Below are 18,958 nucleotides of genomic sequence, written 5' to 3' on the forward strand. Positions count from 1 at the left end.
ATATGATCTGATGAATACAATGCTTCCCGAAGGGATTATAAATACTTTCCGAAGAACTTTCCCGAAGGAGTCCGTCGGCCACATACAACATGTCGCTACATAACAAAAACCTTTCCGAAGGGACCCATCGGCTAATACACAATTTCCTTTCTGAAAGGACCCGTCGGCTGATACACAATTTCCTTTCCGAAGGGACCCGTCGACTGATACACAATTTGCTTTCCGATGGGACTCGTCGACTGATACACAATTTCTACCGACGACAGGATTCAGATGAAGAAGAAAATGCGATTATTCTTACAACTCCACAACGGCCAAATATCAAAGAATTATCTAATTCCATGTGAGACTTTCCTGTTTGTTAGGTGTATATTTTGCAACTGACAATTTTTAAAGCTACTATTGCAAAACAAGAGTACCAGCCACATCGTGTGAGACATAGTCTCTCCTACCTTAAAGTGAAAGCTCCCCCGTCTCTCCTACCTTAAAGTGAAAGCTCCCCCTTATCACCTTTCCTTGGATCAACTCAAGGCAATCAAGAAGTTTGGAGATACTTTTAAAAGGTGTTACCAATATTCTTTCCTCTTGTTTCGGAAAAGAATCCACTTACTCGCGAAGCAAGTAATGGTTAAGATCTCTTAACTACACTTCTATCTTAAAATTGGAAACAGTGATACCAATAAATTCACATCAACTCACTGGCTGATTGAAAGCATATTGGCTTAGATCTATGTCTATTTCTTCTACTCTATGAAAGTAAATCACTACTATTCAAACACATAGACTTCCAGAAGTAGATGATTTCTAAACTCTACGCTATAAGTTATTCCAGTTCATAAACATGAAAGTTAACTTAATTCTAATAATATGCATGAATATAAAACAACAATATAAACTACAATTACAGCTTCTAATTTTTATCACCACAATTGCTTCAAGACACAGCTTCAAAACAAATTGTTTCTCCTACTCACATTGCTTCAAATATAAATAGGATCAAAACAAATTGTTTCTCCTACTCACTTTGCTTCAAATATAAACAGGATTAGCATGAAATAAAGATAGCAACACAAATTACAGTCACAACTTCTAATTTGTATCACCACAATTTCTTCAAGACACGGCTTCGAAACGAATTGCTTCTTGTATTCACCTTTCTTTCAAACTTGTATAACAAAGTACAGTTATGCTTGCACAAACTTAGCAGAGCTCTCTTGCAGATATAACAAGATCATATTTACAACGGAAGGCACTACCTTAACTAGGCAAAGGAGTGAGAGAAAAGAAGAGTTAAGGTGTAAGAAACTCAACCACCTTGACTAAGTCCAACAAGAAAGAAGACTTATTCAATTACATTATTGAAGGCATGCATAATCCGATTGCATGCAAGTCAATTACACACAACGTCTCTTCTAAACTACAAGCTGAAAGCTGAAAACACACTTGAGCAAAATGAAGAAAATGTTGAAACTGTTGAATCCATCCTATAGATTATTAGCAAAGACCTTGTACTTTGTGATGCAGTTGTAGATGACCACCGGATCAGGAGTTCATGTATTCCAAGCCACTATATCCACTTTGATAACCGTGGTGTTGCATATTCTGATAGCCTCCTAACTCTCTTCAATGAATTACCACTGGTGTCATTTGAGAACTTGATGTAATTAAACTTTTTCTCATTGCATAGTTGTTTTGAATTTTCTTTGTCAAATTTGCACATTCTAGAGTTTCCACCATTTTAAAAACCTTCTCAATAGTGTATGGATGTAAACTCAAAACAACTTTCCCATTAGCATCTTTAACTAGTTCTTTCTTCAAACAAATTGATTGGCACATTCCCACACGGAGTCAAGTTCTAGGGAAGCCATTGGGAAAGTGGCAACCGAATGAATATTGCTTCTTTTGATTTGAAGCACGCCTTCTTGACAGGATGTCTCTATTCTTTGAAGAAATTTTGGCATATCTTGACTTGGAGAGTTCGCTGCAACATGAAAGTTTCAAAGGGTGAAAACATCTTCTAGTGGGATCGCATGTAGTGTCCCCACTCCTTAGGACACTTTACCCATAGAAATTATTTGCAATATAGATTATTGAATTCAATTCTAATGATTTCTATCTAAGAATACCATTATTACTACACCTCCTTAAGGATTCCTTCAATCAAGCTTCCTAATCCTCTGGGAGGATCCCCTGTGTTCTAAGGAACGGCCCTCAGTTATTTGACCTTCCTCCTTAAAACTACCTTCCAAGTTACACCCCATAATCCTCTGGGAAGACCCTCTGTGTTCCTCATAACAATCCTCAATTAGTTAGCCATCATCTTTGAAGATCATCCTAAGGATCTACAAGATTTGTTTAACAAATCTCCTATACATCTTTGAAATAGATTCATACTACATTTAGAACAATCTTCTTTTGTTATCACACCTATTTATTTTGCTATATATCCTAGTTTTGGTCCTTTAAAGAATAATTATCTAAATATATTACGGATTATTTAAACTAAATACTTTTAAATATAACTACCCCTAAAGAATGAAATGACCATTATATATATATGATAACAAGATATTATAACATCCTACTTATTAACCTTTTACCTAATTACTTGCCCCGATGATGATGTGGGCCCTGATGTTATTGTCTCTTTCATTTTGTGTAGAGTGTTCTTGCTATTGCAGTAGTCACCCTTTGTACCTTCTCCGTACCTAGGAGGGTCCGTAGAGCGGCTGTAGTATACTCATTGGATGCCTTTACTCCACGGTCCAGTCAGTCTGATTGCTTATGAGGCACAATCAACACAATAACGAACTACATGTGTCCTCGGTAGTCAATGGTCTACTTACCTCCTTCGTTGTACGATCTACTTCCTCTTTAGCAATGGTGACGTGGATTGCCTGTTGGTATTTGTTGATCCCTCCTTTGTGGAAAATAATATCTTTGTCCTTACACTTATACATGTCATGTTGAATGGGTTGTGCCCCTTTGACTTATTGAGTCATGAAATTTGGTGTATGGGCCTGTGTTAGGATTTATTTTATTATTTATTTTTCTACCCTTTGATTTATTAGCATTCAATTGAGATAATATATGTATATTTCTTAAAATGTTGATTTATTTATGGATTGAACATATTTAAACTATTAATGTTAACATTACTATTTATTATTGATTTGATTATATTGAGTAACATTATTACTTCACATTAATCATAAGTAAAATTATATTGTTTTATGAAGTATTTATCATTATATAAATAATCTATATAATATTCATGTTTTGATTACAGTCAATTCGGGCTCATGACATTGCAACCATGACGGCTTTTGGGATTTGAACAACAATGACAAATCTATGGAGGAAAAGTGTTCAAAGCATGATTTAGATACCTTTTGAACACTTAGGTAGGCTCGAAATGGCTCAAACAGCTCGTATTTTGGACAAAAATGGCCAAAATCAAGTTTTTCCAAGTGGATTGCATTTGGGAAAACTATGGTCTCTCGACTTGAGTGGCTAAGAATGCAAGTTGAGAGTATATGGATGCATGTGGATAAGAGTTTCTATGTTTGAAACTGTGAGATTTCCCCAAAATCAGATTTTTGAAATGCATTTGCATGTGGTGAAAAACTCACTATTTTTAACTTGTACCAATGTGTAATCAGGTTTTTAAAGTTCGATTACATATTTAGGAAATGTGGAGTTGGGCAAACTTGCAAACGGAATGGATATGAAAGCTGGAAATATGTTTCTATTAAGTAAATAGATCAATCAAATGTGAATTGGTGAAGATATGTTAGGGAGATGCAGTTAACTGGCTCCCCCAAACTAAGTATTCCACCTCAAGGGCTGGAATTGATAATAGTTGAACATTTCTGCCTCTTGCAGGCCCACAAGCGAATTGATTACCCCAAGCCCAAGGAATGGAATAGGCCACAGTTGAACATTTCCACCTCTTGCGGGCCCACAAGCGAATTGATTCCTCAAGGGATGGAATTCGTCATAGGATATTCCTATCACTTGTGGTATACCCCAAGGGATGGAACTGGTCATAGTTGGGCACTCATGCAACTTGTGAGATAAGGGGCAATTTTCCATTGCATAAATGTTGCATGCTCTCAGGCTTAGTTGAGCTGGGGAGTTTACTGGTGCCCTTCAAGTTTCCTACCATGATTACTTTTATGATTCGTTATGAGATAGCTAGTCATAATGCTTTGTACCAAAATTACTTTTATGATTGGCTATGAGATAGTTAGATAGTCATAATGCTAACTGATAGATGTTCATTATTTCTCAAAATTGTTAATGACTAATCAAGTTCACTTTAGTGCGTTATTGTCAAAATTGGTGTTTATGTGTAAAAAGAGGTAAACTCCAATTTGTGGACATTACATTGACATCAATTTTGCTGTCACAAATTTAGTATTAAATATTTTCTATAAATTTGTTCAAAGTTAAACAATCTTTTTTCAATTTATGTTCTCCTTAAAAAATCAAGTGAAAAGCATTAAAATTACCAAACTGCCATAAAAATTTAATAAGATGGGGATGACAAACCTAGCAGCGCCTAGCTTTCAAGGACTTAGCATTGAGATTTGGAAGAGAAAACACCAATTCTTACCATCTCAAGTAGTGCTTTCTAACCTCAAAAGAATGGCATTCTTCTCCCTTTTGGAGACCAGTTTGTCTTACTCCACAAATGGAGTGGTTTCATTTCTAAAGACAACAGAGGTCATGGTAGAATTGTTCCAATGTAGCAGCCATTCATCGCCCTGAATAGCAAGTATTACCTTCTTAAGACAACAGTTTCTAGCTTCAAAATAAACAGGGACTCTCATATTCCCAAACAGCAGAGCTTTTAATGTGCGCAGGGTTGTTTTGTTATCTAAAACAGAAGCAACCAGCAAGAGTTTCTTTTCCTTCTCTGTATATTTAAAGATATGTTCAGCAATATCCTTGGCATGTGTCCTCATCAATATAGCCTTGTAGTCTCAAAACGCCAGTTGATGAAGATAAGGCCGTCAGCATTTCACTGTTAAAACTCGTATTTTGGTCAATATTGAGTTGCTACCCTTAGCAAATGCAGCTCCCAAACTTATGCCCATATACAATCAGTTCAGTACAGTGACTTGACACACATAAATGTCCAAATTTGAACTTAGGAGAGCTCATTTGAAAGGGTGACAAAGTGTTAGAAAGATTGTGAGACAGCAGTCATGTATAGGCAAACTCTTTAACAATTTTGGTAAAAAGTCCAATGTTTGTTGATGAATATACCAATCATTACAATCCAGTTACAAGAGAGAGAAGCTCGTTGAGTTGGCAGGTGCTTTGCAAGCTTGACCTGGATATCAAAAGCATTTTTAGTTTATATCTGTATGAAGAAACTCCACAGGCTGGCTTGGGTGCCAAGAAAATGTGAACAAGTATTGGCTCAAAAGAGAGAGAAAAGTAAGTTCTAGAAGGATTTAGAAAAAAGTATAAAGAATATATTGCCACGATAATCCCTCATCTTGGTAGAGGGATGGGACAAGGAAAGGCAAGAAAATTCAGGTCATGGGAGCTATATATCATGAGCATCTGAGGACTATTTGGACTGGGCATCTTGTTCAATGAATGTATTCATAGACAACTGGTTGACTTTGACCATACACATGAGTTTCATATGTGCTCTTATTTGATTTTATGCATTTGCAAAGATACGTTCTAATTCAGAGGATTGTCAAGAGCAAAATCAATTAACATCACATGCATTTACAAGTATTACCTGAACTGAAGTGCAGTGAATCATTGAAACATTATTAAAGGGTGAATGAATCCTTTATGGTGCATTGTAATGTCCCCTTTTCGGGATTTCCCTAAATAATGCCCACTATACTTGTAGAATATAGAAGTATAGCAAGTTATATATATTTTCAGACTGCTTTTGCAATTTTGACAAATCTGAGTTAATACTGCTTCCTTGTTGCGATGCTGATCGCTGCTCTTTTGGACAAGTGTGTATACTCCTTGGTTTGATCTTCCTTGATTGATGCCTTCAGGTATGCATAAGTGATAATGGATAAGCCCCCTTCAATGGTTTGAATGAATTTTCTTTTATACTTTGTTGGAGGTAGGGTCACCACCTTTCATAAAAATTGAGTCACCCCTTTTCATTGTTGCCTTTGAGAATAATAAATTATTCCCCAAATTGATCGCCCCTTTTATCTCCTTCTCAAATCAAACCTTCTCCCCTTTACATCCCTCCAAAGCGGTGGAGAATCACACCTCTTGATAATGGTCACAACCTTTCGCAATTAGCATCCTTTAAAAGGATCACAGCACTTCATTGTTGCTGCCCCTTTGAGAAAGTTACTTCCTTATCTTCTTCTGATTCATTTCTTCTTCCATTAATGCTACCTTAATTCTTTTGCTACAAGTATACACATGAATATATGAATATACAAAGCATACACATAAGAACACAAAGTATTCACATGAATAATTACAGACACAACGCATACACATAAATACACATGCTGCTAGACCCCTTCTCTTTTCGAGTCGGAAAGTGGACCTAACCCCAATCTTGCTGCTCATAACCTATTTCATGCCAAAAAACAATGGGCCTAATCCTATCTTCCTACTCATAATCCAGTCAAGCTAGAAAGAGGGCCAAAACCCAATATTACTACTCATAATCCATTTCAAATGGTAACCTTAACCCCATCTTCCTACTCATAATCCATTTCCGACCAAAAAGTGAGCCTAACCCCAATCTTGGTGCTCATAACCCATCTCAAGCTAGAAAGTGGGTCTAACCCCATCTTCCTGCTTATACTCGACTTCGAGCAAGAAAGTTGGCCTAACCCTATCTTCCAACTCATGATCCATTTCGAGCTAGAAAGTGAACCTAACACTATCTTTCCACTCATAATCCATTTCGAGCCAAAAAGTGGGCCTAACACCATCTTTCCATTCATAATCAATTTCAATCGAGTAAGTATGCCTAACCCCATCTTGCTGCTCATAAGCCATTTAGAGCCCAAAAATGGGCCTAACTCCATCTTTATAGTTCCATTTGCTCTGGTATGCTATAAGGATATGCTTATGGAGTTCCTTTGGATTTGCTCATAGCTCTCTTCATTTGATACTCTTGCATGATTTCAAATGACTTAGTGGTAAATGTGATCTTTGTGTAATTATTTGCACTACTGACTCTTGCCATTTCTTGCCACTTGTTCTTCATCACTATCTTTTGATGCATTATGTGGTGTTCTTCTCACAAGTTGGAGAAATCACTTCTCTGATACCAATTACAATATCCATTTTTGGGATTGCCCTAAATTTTGCCTATTATACTTGTAGAAAAATAGAATTATTGCAAAATTTAGGGCAATTACAAGTTACCGATTTAGACCAATCTGATTAATATTCCTTCATTCTTGGGATGTTGACTACTACTCTTTTAAATATAAGTGTTGTTGCTCCTTGGTTTGATCTTTCTTTATTAATGTCATAAAGTACGAGTGATGATTGATAAGTCCCCTTCAATACTTGGAATGAATTATCCTTTGTACTTTGATGAAGGAAGAGTCACCGACTTTCATAAGAATTGAGTCACCAATCTTCAATGTTGCCTTTGAAAATTATATATATGCCTAATTAGTAATTTGCCTTTGAGAATAATATACGCGAGTAATGTCCCTTGTGCATCCCTAATTTGTTAGAAATTCATGGAACATTTGTGAAATGCCTACAGAAGTCTAGGAAAGTTGACGAGACCTTTACCCATCCACAAGACAACTGAGAACATTTAATACATGACTTCACCATGCTAAGGACATCGAATCTCTAACATGGAAAAAAATGACATAAGTTCCAAGAGCAAATAAACGTACAATACCAACTTGGGGTTAATTAATAATAATTGAAGCAGTGTAGGCTGAAAAATTACAAAGAACCTATATGCAATAGTTTGTACTTTTTTAACAACTATAATATTTTTGACCTCAAACCGAACTTAAGGTTCCAGTGGTAGTAAACTTATAGTACATCAATATTACTCTCCTTATATACACTGAATCCACTCCTATGCATCTATGTGGATCTATTGTTTAAAAAACAGGAATTTAATCTAAAACTTGAAATAGTGATGCTCTTAAAATTGTTGGGATTATCATATGAAGCTACAAATTTGTGAAGCAGTTTCATCTGTCTCCACACAACAAACTACAGTTGAGTACCTTGGAAGGCTTGGACAAACATTAAACCAAATATAAGTTGATTGGTTCTTAATGAACCCACCAAGGATCAAGTCTTGCTGAATTCAAGGCTTCAACACCATAAGGCAAAGATTGTGCCCTGAAAGAATTTTGTAGAATAGGTACCCCTCAATCCTTGGCTCTCCTCCCTAGCTCCTCGTTACCGAGCATTAAGTGAAGTTATGGTTACGGCTTTAGGTGAAGGGTGGTATGGGTAAAGGAATGGAAGGAGGGAGTAAATGAAGAAATACCACCCAAGCCAAGATATCAAAATACACTTCTATATATTTTGGTAAGTTTACTTAATAACTTATAGTGAGGAGACGATCCAATCGCAAAAATGTCTTTATTCTATTCAATGGCTACCCTATTTGGGAATTTTTTACTTACACATGCATAATTTTACCACGGACTTGCCTACCAAAAGATAATTACACAAAGCACATTAAAACAATTGTTTGACAAAATATTTGTCAACTTCAAGCATCATTCTACTAGGTATGATGAACATAAGATAATAAAATTGTTAATTAGATTGACTTAAGCTCTCATATGAATACTCAATCTAATACAAATGTTAGGTATTAAGGTTCAATTATGTATATATGGATGCGTTATCAATGTTATCATCTGAAAATTTAAAATTTTCCTAAAAATCTTGAAATTTCCCTATTTTTGCTTCCTTTTTGGCATCCCCACCTAAAAAAATTGGGGATTGCAAAGCAAATCCTCTAGTCCCCTACTGTCCAATCCCAAGCACAAATAAAAATAGAAATGCACATAATTTAGCATAGATTGTTAAATTTAGTCGATAGAAGGATAAGCAAGGCCTCAAAATAGCTTATGATCACTCTAAAATAGACCTGCAATGTTCCATTCTTTCAATTTTAAGTTTCTAAACCTTTGCTAGGTTGGATAAAAAGTTGTGTGGTTAAACTTGTAATAATAGCGTATCCTTAAATATTGTATATTTATGTGTGTGTGTGTGTGTATTTTATGAGGTCGTCCCATAATTGCCCCTAAAACCAGCCCCTTGAACTACCATTTCCTACCATCCTTGTCAACAAAACATCCTGGAACATAAGAAAGTACCCATGGTCAAGACATCCAAATGTGCCCCCAAACATTTGTGTTTTCTTTGTCCAAGGCGCAAATCACCACCCATAAGTCACACCATCAAATGAGTCAAGTTTTTTCCAAGTGAAATGTGTGAGAACTACTCCTTTGAACAGTTAGGCAAAGATTCGGGCAAAGCAAAGTATCTACATCACCAATTTTCTGATTTTAGTGGGAATTGCCAACTAGTCAAGCCATTGAAAAAAAGCACCAACTTTCCCTCTTAACATTCAAGAAAAATTTTGATTGACATTAACATAATTGTTTTATTTGATCTACTCTTTCTCTTTTACTTCCCTTGATATCCCATCATTATTTACTTCATATTCGGTTTGTGCTCATCATCTAGAAAAGCCATTAGTCAAAGAAAAGATCATCACAAGATGATCTGCAAATTGACCAAAGAGATCTCAATCAAGTTGGATTACCACACAAGTGACAATCAACAAACAAAAATCTTAACAAAAGGTAAGTACAAGTACTAAAGTGTACAACAAAGAGATGGTGACAAAGATTGATATAATTACCACACAAAGCAGTCTTACTTTAGAGGCATAGATAATTCAATATGATGCAGTGCCAACACATAACAAATCACAAGTCCAAAAATTAATTGGCAATTGTGGAGGTCAACAAAATCATATGTTGCTAGTGCACAAGGACCATCCATAGGTGTTCCATTTTGGAGCAACTATTTTGGTGGGAGCTTCTAGATCATCTATATGAAAATTTATTATTTTCAAATGATTGCTTAAGTAGTCCATTTTTCATTGTAGTTACACTTATCAAAAATCTATTTGAAGATTTCTTGATTTAGGTATTAAGCTTAGAGACCAACTAGTATTTTATTGTAGTGTACACAATTCAAGCCATCAGGCGTAGCTATGCATTGGATGTTCTATCCTTGGATCACCCGCACGGAAAAGGTGAGTATGATTGAGTAATTGTTAGAGTCTTCGGTTTATCTATTCTATTCTTATGATGTGGGCATGTCTTTTTATGCAACCTAAGTGACTCAACCTAGAAACTTACTATATCCCCCTTTTTGAGCTTAATGATTCAAGAGATGTACTTTACATGGTTTTTATTAAACACGCGCAAAAAGGGCCAAGAGGTTGCTGGAAAATAAGGAGCTTTTTAGCTCATTTTCTAGGGTTTTATTTGGAGCATTTGATTAGGCTTGCAATAAATCTATATATGAGATTAGGCTTGCAATAAATCTATGGTTCAATAGCCTCCTGCCCGAATCTACGAAGGAAAATAAAAGGGTTTTCCTTTGAATGTGTTTACAAACCATACAAAAAAGCATCCCACTACTTTTTGGTTTTATATGTAATTTCCCTTCTAAGGGAACTTATCAATTCCTTGTAAGCGAATTTATTGTCTGTCAAACTTTTAAAGGGAACTCCTCAATCAAATTCAAGAAAAGGTTCTTTGAGATCATGTTATTTTCAACATAGTGTTTGTGTTGATTGATTTCTAATTTCCAATTGTTATCATTTTATGTTTCTTTTTATTTGAAATCTCTTACTTGCATGAGTCATTGGTAATATCTTCTCTTGACGGAAGAGTTTTTCTTTTTTTTATTCTCTTGCAGCAGTCTTGTGCCAAACTCATGTTGAAAACATGGCGATAAAGGTCACTTTATGAAATCACGATTCATTTATGGTGGTTGCTTCTTATTATTATTGGGTTCAAGTTGTTGTGTGTGTGTTGTCTTTAGATTCTTCTCTAATGGTTTTCCTTGGTTCTCTTTCTAAAGGTTATTTCTATAGAAAAGAATTACACAGGTGTGTACAGGTGACACTCTTTCATAGAAGAGTGTATATGGTACTTACATTATATTTCTCTTTTGGTTCAAAACGTGAGATATCAAAAACACAATTTTGGGAATCAACTTCAACAATATTGAAGCGGCATTTTTAGTATTGTGGCCCTCACTTCTCGAATATAGAGAGTTCTACAAGTATTTTGCCTTGTGGGTTCATACTATAAATTCTCCTAAAATATGCTCAAGGTTTTTGAAATCTATGTGTGTATTTGCCATTGCTACTTGTTATGGCACGGTATTTAACATATCTTTGTGAAAGTTTTATATAGTGGAGCTTAGCCTTTTATCAATTTGTTTGAAAGACTTCAACTATCAAGTCATTGTAATTTTTTTCTATTAAATAAAGATTATCTTTCGTGGGTTGGGTTGGGTTGTTTTCCTCTGTAAGGAGGGTTTTTCCCAGGGCAATCTTGTCAGTGCTCTTGTGCTATTAAATTTTGGTTTAAGTTTTTAACACAAGGCATCTGCATACGTAGACACAATTTGTAGAGTCAAATGATTAAGTTACTAAATTTTAAGACTTCAATGTGTTATTTTGGGGAAAAATTCTCTTTTATTTGATATCATTATCAAAAGGTTGTATATCCATAGAAATGGCGACCACTAGACAAACACACACCCAAAAGTATAATTCATTAAGGTTCCTAACAAGGGGTCAAAAGGACCCAAGGAAACGTTTTGGGCATAGGGAGACCAAGGCCCTATATTTGGGGACAATAAGGGGCCAACAGCATAACAGCAGTGGGGAGGGGGGAATGGTGCAGTGCTGATACAAAGTGAGGTGAATTCAGTTTGTCAAGGCAAAATATACAATATAACATCTTTGCAAGTGCCCCATGAAATGCAAACTCGTTTTCACAAAGTCAAAGGTTGCACTCGATATGTAATGGCATGTTTCATTTTGTAAGCAACACCCACTAGACATATACACACCCAAGAGAATAATTTTATCAAGTTTCCCAAGGCGTTGCAAGGATGTGAGGACAAGTTTTGGGCATAGAGGGACCAAGAGCCTAAAGTTGGGGATGACAAGGCGCCAAGAACAAAGCGACAGTGGAGAGGAGGGGATGGTGCAGCGCTGATATACAAATTGGGGTGCACTAAAATCATCAAGGCAAAATATGCAATATAACATCTTTGCAAGTGCCCCGTGAAGTGCAATTTAGTTTTCACAAAGTCAAAAGTTGCAATCAATATGTAAAAGCATGTGTCATTTTGTAAGCAACCCAACAACATACCTAGCAAAGTTGACGATGTTGTGGACAGACATTTGCCCGAGTCCAGGTATTCCAAAAATCTCTCTATCTTGAGCACACAATGTATCTTGGGGGGAGCATGTCCACATGGAACACTACCCAAAAGTATCAAGAGATGTAAAATGTACCTCTTACCAGTCAACACAAAAAACCGTAAAGAACTAAACTCATATGAAATAAAAATGACACTCAGATAGGTTAGTATATATGACAGTGACTTTAGACTGGACTTCTTTAAAGAGTGATCAAAAGCCCAAATGCAACATTAGAAATACTTTGGAACTGCTAACTAAAAAAATCTAGAAGCTAATATTAAATGGTTGAAATTCGTTAAAAACATTTCTTAAACAGTACCAAGAGCCCTTGACTTTTTTCTAGGAGATTCCAAATATCTCTAGTGCGTTAAAGTTTTATAAACTTAGAAACAATGTTTCATCACACTAGAAACATTTTGTAGAACTCAAAGCAAAAATAACATCTCATATGAGAGGTATGATTAAAGAGTGTGGTATATAATTTGATAGTTTGCAAACACTACAAGTACTCCCTAAGATGCCAAGTATTTGTATTTTTTTAGGTCCATGAGTTTTTACAAGTGAAACTCAGGAGTTTTTATAGACAAAGGAAAAACATGGGTAAAAACATCAATGGGGTAAAAAAATGGTTTAAACACATTTTTCACATTTTTTTTGCAAGTAAAATATGAATTTGCTCTTTTGAGATGTCAATTTTTTACTCAACAGGTTTCCTAATTGAATTTTGCAAAAAATATTTATTTTTTAATTTAAATTTTTAGTGCTTTCCAAGTTCTCGAGTCTTCATTAAGGTTGGAATTTTTGGGCTTGTCAATTACTCTCCAAATCCAAGTCCGCAAACTATTGTGTATAGTTCAAAAACTTGGAGACCGTAGGTACATAGGTCTCAAAAAGTTGACTTGAACTAGAACTGGTCAAAAATCCTAAATAAAATAAATTATAAAAAACACAAAATATGCTTGAATAATGTATGAATGGTATCAAGAATTAATAATGTGTGAATTACTCACCTACTACAAAAAGTAGCTGAATTTAAAAAAATTGTTGCATACAAAGGGACTGCAAAGGAGATATCTAATATCACAGGCACAATTTTATGATGTCTACATTTTACATTATAACAATTTAGACTATCCATAGGTAAAGATAATACCGTAAAATGCAGAAATCTTGTGCAAAGAGTTAGTACATCCAAAAAATCTTACAAGCTCTCCAAAAGGATATGAAGATAAATTCCTTATTCTATTCTATGTGAAAGAACACTTGCATTTGAAGCTCTAGGAAATGAATCGGAAATTCCAAGAATCACTTTTGAACTCTCCAAAAATATTTCTGGAAGCCTGCTATCCTTTTCTTGAGTTCCATAGCAATTCATTAGTGTCAGATTTTATAAATTGAAAGTATCTTTTCATCCTATACCAGCAGCAATGGCTAAAATTCACAAGATTTTGCAAGATATATTGGAACTCAACAGCTTATTCAGAGGATTAAAGGAGTATTTCACCAATGAAAAATGTTTGTCAGAGTCCAATGGACAGTGAGAAATAGAGGAAAGACCTACTACTTGAACACATTCCAATGCTTGTGATAGGAGTTGTTCATTAATACCCACACTTACTGATTTCATATCCATATTGTCTTAATGTCCAATCTTTAACAATGTTGCGTCAATAATTGTAACTTTTAAGTTGTTAGTATAATGATGACTACTCATAATTGAATGAAATGTACACTTAGTTGTAAAAGGCAACCAATGATGTGATGCCATATCAACTATGCATATATGGGTACCCTTTTTGTACAACCATTGGTCTCACTTTTTATTTCGGCTGTTTCGGACAAGTTGGCAAAAAGCATGCTGATGTGACATCATAATTGATGATGTGGACTTGCAACCTTACTTATAAGCAAACGACTTGCCAAGTAAGTTGTTGTAACAAAACGGGAGTGATTTGAAAATTCCACATAGGATTTTGATAAGCACGAAGTTAGGGTGCTCAAGTACTAGATCCTCTCCACAATCACATTTTATATGGACCATTTTTTAATATCTGCTAGGAAAATTCCATTACACTCTTCACACAATTATTGCCTTACTCTAATACTACGATCCTAGAGGCCCTACCTATGGTGTATTCATGGTCTTGTGAAACTATTTTCTTACATATGGTACAAATTTGATAGTTGTCAAAGTACTATTCCAATATGATGTAAACAAACTTGCCATTATGAAATTGCAGTTATTGGTTATCGCTTAGTTTTGTACTATTAATGATGTAAATGGCATATGTAAAAGCAAAACTTTTATGGGAAATTAACTGCATCTCTTGCATCCTCTTAGCTAAAGCAGAGATGTTCCTGATGGAAGCCTCTATGATTATTCATCTGTTAAGTTATTTAAACAAGGTTGAAATTATGGACAACGCTGGCCCAAGTTTGTGGTTGAAGAGGGTTTAGTCCAGAGAAAGAAAATGTGAATGAAGCAGAATGAAAAGTAGTTGAATATGTGGGACATTGACATTCTCAAACACCCCAACACCAACGAAGAGATAAAAAGGCCTATGCTGGAAAAAATTAAAACTGTCATGTGGACAAAACAAATGGAGAGGAAAAAGATCTACTATGTGAAAGAGTTCAACCCCATGTGGATCCAAGAGATTGACAATTACCTACAGATGGGCATGAAAGGTAAAAATAGGATGGTAGCGGTGCAGTTAATGAATAGGATCCCACCATCTGCAGTGTGAGACAAGTAGACAGATGGTACCCAAAGAGGTTCAGGAAGAAAGAAATTGCATCTTCTGCAGTAAAGGGTGCATTGAAACCTATGTTACCCTAGGTTTCCGAGACGGGGGACATGGGGACAGGGAAACAGGTTTCCGCGATGGATTTTTTTTTCTCGGAGCAGGGGACGGCAGGGGACAGCAGTGGGAACAGCTATATAAAAAATAGGGAAAATTTTAAATATACAAGGAAATTTTAAATATTCATATAAAAACATGGATAACGCATCCTTATATAAATTAGAGAACCTTAACATATAATGTTTGTGTTAAATAATTTAACTTTAGAGTTCACATGAGAGTGGAAATCAAACAAATTATCAAAACTGAAATATTAATTTTATGGGACAACCAAGAGAAAGATTTCCAAAAGTTTCCGAGTTTCCAGGACGGGGGATGTGGGGACAGGGTCAATTTTTGCCAGAAACGCGTCTCCAGGTAACATAGATTGAAACAGAATGGCACTTTATTTTTGAGTGTGCTGCCTACTAGAGTAGCCGGGAACAGTTTGAGGACAATGTGGAGGAGAGCCGCCTGTGGAAGCCAAACTACACAAAACAACTAGTTTTCTGAGGCAGATTCATAACAGGCAGGCTAACATTGAAAATAATGTGAAAATGGTCCCATAGGCTGGTTGGCCTCGTGGAGGTTAATAAAATACCTTCGTTCATTCATTGCATCCCACAAATAGTACGAGCTTATCCCATAGGATAGATAAAAAGGTATTTTATACAAGGAAGGGATAAAATGGCACTTACCTTGACAAACTGAAGGTAATAAGCATTGTATTTCCTGAGAGTGTCTCTCACCCGGACATCAGGACTGATACCCAAAGTTTCATGTGAAACTGACGCCCCCAAAGATTGTGTCCAGAAAGCATCATCAAGGTCAGACGGATGTGCCAATGCTTCCTCCGATTCACCAACTTCCACAGATTGTCCTGCTACTGAACCTGCCTTGCTCCTTTTTGCTGGCTTTGTTCCTTTCGTGGACCTTGCCAGATTACTAGTAGGGCTCGCGGAAGCTGAATTGTTGACATTACTAGCTTTATTATGCCTGGTGTGCTTAGAGACCCCATTTGTCTTCACTGATATAGCAGCAGCCTCAGGATTGAGCATGTCATCTGCGGAAAGTCCAATGACACACCGATTAGATGTCTCTGAAGACTCCTCCGACGAGGCACTGCTCGAATGTATTGTCCCTTCAGTAACCCCTTTGCCATTTGGCTTTAGCTCCACTACACGCGGACCAACGCCACCGGGCAGCATCTCCTCCGCAGCATTTGCCCCATCGTGCTGAGTAACACCATTCGGAGAGGCCATTTCAGATTTCTTACGGTACCCCTGCTTTTCATCATCATCATCATTGTCACCATCATCTTCATCTTCGTTTTGTTTGCCTTTAGCTCGCACAATCCGAGGGCGGGGGAAGTACAGGGGCCTTTCCGCGGTCTGGAGCCTTGGGCTCACTCTCCGCTGCTGAGATTCCTCAACCAACGCATCGACCACGCTCTTCTTCTTCGCGCGACGAGAAACGACCTTCTGCGGAAAGACTTCCTCCGCGACTTCTGCCTCCTTCGACGCTCCCTCTTCCTCTTCCTCTTCCTCATTGTCGTCGCTCTCAATAACAGTAACGTCGAAGTCCGGAACGACCTTGTTTTCCTCATTCTGCACACAATTTTGGCTCTCCAAATCGCGATTCTCATTACCATTGCCATTATCATCATCCAGAAGCACAGGATTCTGCGGCGACCCGAGCTCGAAGTGCGCTCTCTTAGCCAAGCGAGTATCCACTGGCTCCTCTGAATCATCTTCAGCAACAGCACCAGGTGCAGGGAAATCATTTTCCAGCTGCTGCATTTCCAAAGAATTCAAGTCTCCGTTTTGGCGCGTTCTCTTGCGCTCGCTATCTGTCGGTGTCGCCATTATATCTCTCGCGTCCGCCATTGAAATCTGCGTGATGTCAACTTCTCAGCTCCCCTGGCGTCTTTTCGGAATGCAACGTCTCGGGTTCGAATCGCGCCGAGGTTTCGCGCCTTTCACACACTGCTAGTGATGGCGGGAACCACGGTGCAACTAGTTGGCACGATAAAAGTTTGGATTCATTTAATACAATGCCATGGTCGGAATTCCTCCACACCAGCTGTCCCAATTGAAGGGGTTCGGAAACGAAAAGAGAGGGCCTATAATGGGTACCATGTGGGCTCTTATTAAATTTAGAATTTGATTATGATATTGCTATAGGATTTAAGTGTGTGATTTTGAGTCAAATTCATTGGTCCATGTTTCAGTAGTGTTTCAACATGATTCCATCTCTCATGAGAATAAATGGAACACTTAGAATTTGATGTTGAAGGAGTCCATCTCTAATAATAATAATAATAATAATAATAACCCTACATTTTAAAAGTCGATGTCTTAATTATTATAAATTATGATATATTGGAAATTCAAGAATAAATCATTATGATATATATATATATATATATATATATATATATATATATATAAAGAAATAATTAAATAAATTGAATAGTTAGACTTTTTAGCTAAAAATATGGCTCACAATCAAATAATCACATGTGCATAATCTCGTGAAAGAATATACAAAGTACAAAAGTTACCACGAGGAGTAACCAAAATGCATAATCATCCATTGCACATGTTGTAGGGTATGAAATCTTAAAAGAACATACAATAAGATATGATACAACATCCTATAGGATCTCGTAGTAACCAAAGTACAAACTATTAGAATATATCCACATAACATAATAACAAGTCTCCATAAGATACGAAGAATAAAACATTTGCAACAAGCTACATCCAACATTGGTTCTAACTGTCGGATCTCAGTGAAAAAAATATCACTACCACGCGACCTCATGGAACCTAAATGGTCCACTCCCATCGTGTTGAGGAGATAATGTCAAGTCCCAAATGCATAATAATCGACAATCTAGGTAAAGAAATCTTCATAGCAATCTATCTCAAAGGTAACAAGTGCAACAAAGTAAGTATCTAATCCTAGAGATAAATACCAAAACGTAGGAACCTAGTATGCATATGGGAGAGTGTCATCGCGTGAGCCAACTCTAAGGTTTTCCTGGCAGTCTCTCTAGACTTTGACCCCTAGTGACTCTATGCAGTATCAGAAATCCTTTTGTATAGATGAGGAAACTAACTATGCAAGGATACTACCAAACATCTTCTCCCACTCACATCTTAGCCTATAATAGCACTCGAGGCATGGGCAAGGAACACTAACTCTTATTACTTAATTTATATTCCCATTAATGCAAATATTTTCACTTGTCATGATAACTTACGTTGAGTTACCTTGGCTGCCACTTTAGGGCTATGGCCCCTATTACAAGCCACTTCCCAACATACACATAGATAACCCACCCTATGCTAACAAATCAAGTGCATCATAAAGCCAAAATAACCACACTCAATCCTATACAAGCAATTGAAAATCACCAGTGGGTCTCAAACCAAAACATCAACATGATACATAAAGAGAACGAAAGACATGAGCTTCGCATCAAAGAACATATTTTCATAATAAGAAAACATGCATAAACAATCATGGCATAATACATTGAAACATAACAATCACACCTCGACCTCTAGTGTAGTTTTGTAACTGGCCAACTACATGGGTTTCCCAAACCGACACGAGATTAAAGATATGC

The 18,958-nt window shown here is 36.6% G+C and overlaps 1 protein-coding gene across 1 annotated transcript in view; it reads right to left on the bottom strand.

Annotated features, from left to right (window-relative positions):
• Positions 1-17,430, bottom strand: part of SUVH4 (histone-lysine N-methyltransferase, H3 lysine-9 specific SUVH4-like protein) — a 164,242-nt gene extending 146,812 nt beyond the window's left edge. The window contains exon 1 of the mRNA XM_089800519.1: positions 16,020-17,430. Within this exon, the coding sequence (XP_089656645.1) occupies positions 16,020-17,207 (1,188 nt within the window). The 5' untranslated portion in view covers positions 17,208-17,430. The remainder of the gene's footprint in view (positions 1-16,019) is intronic.
• Positions 17,431-18,958: the final 1,528 nt, after the last annotated feature.

The sequence above is a fragment of the Cupressus sempervirens genome, chromosome 9 (assembly GCF_028749045.1).
Source record: "Cupressus sempervirens isolate cs-2001-9-10 chromosome 9, ASM2874904v1, whole genome shotgun sequence".
NCBI classification, from domain to species: Eukaryota; Viridiplantae; Streptophyta; class Pinopsida; order Cupressales; family Cupressaceae; genus Cupressus; species Cupressus sempervirens.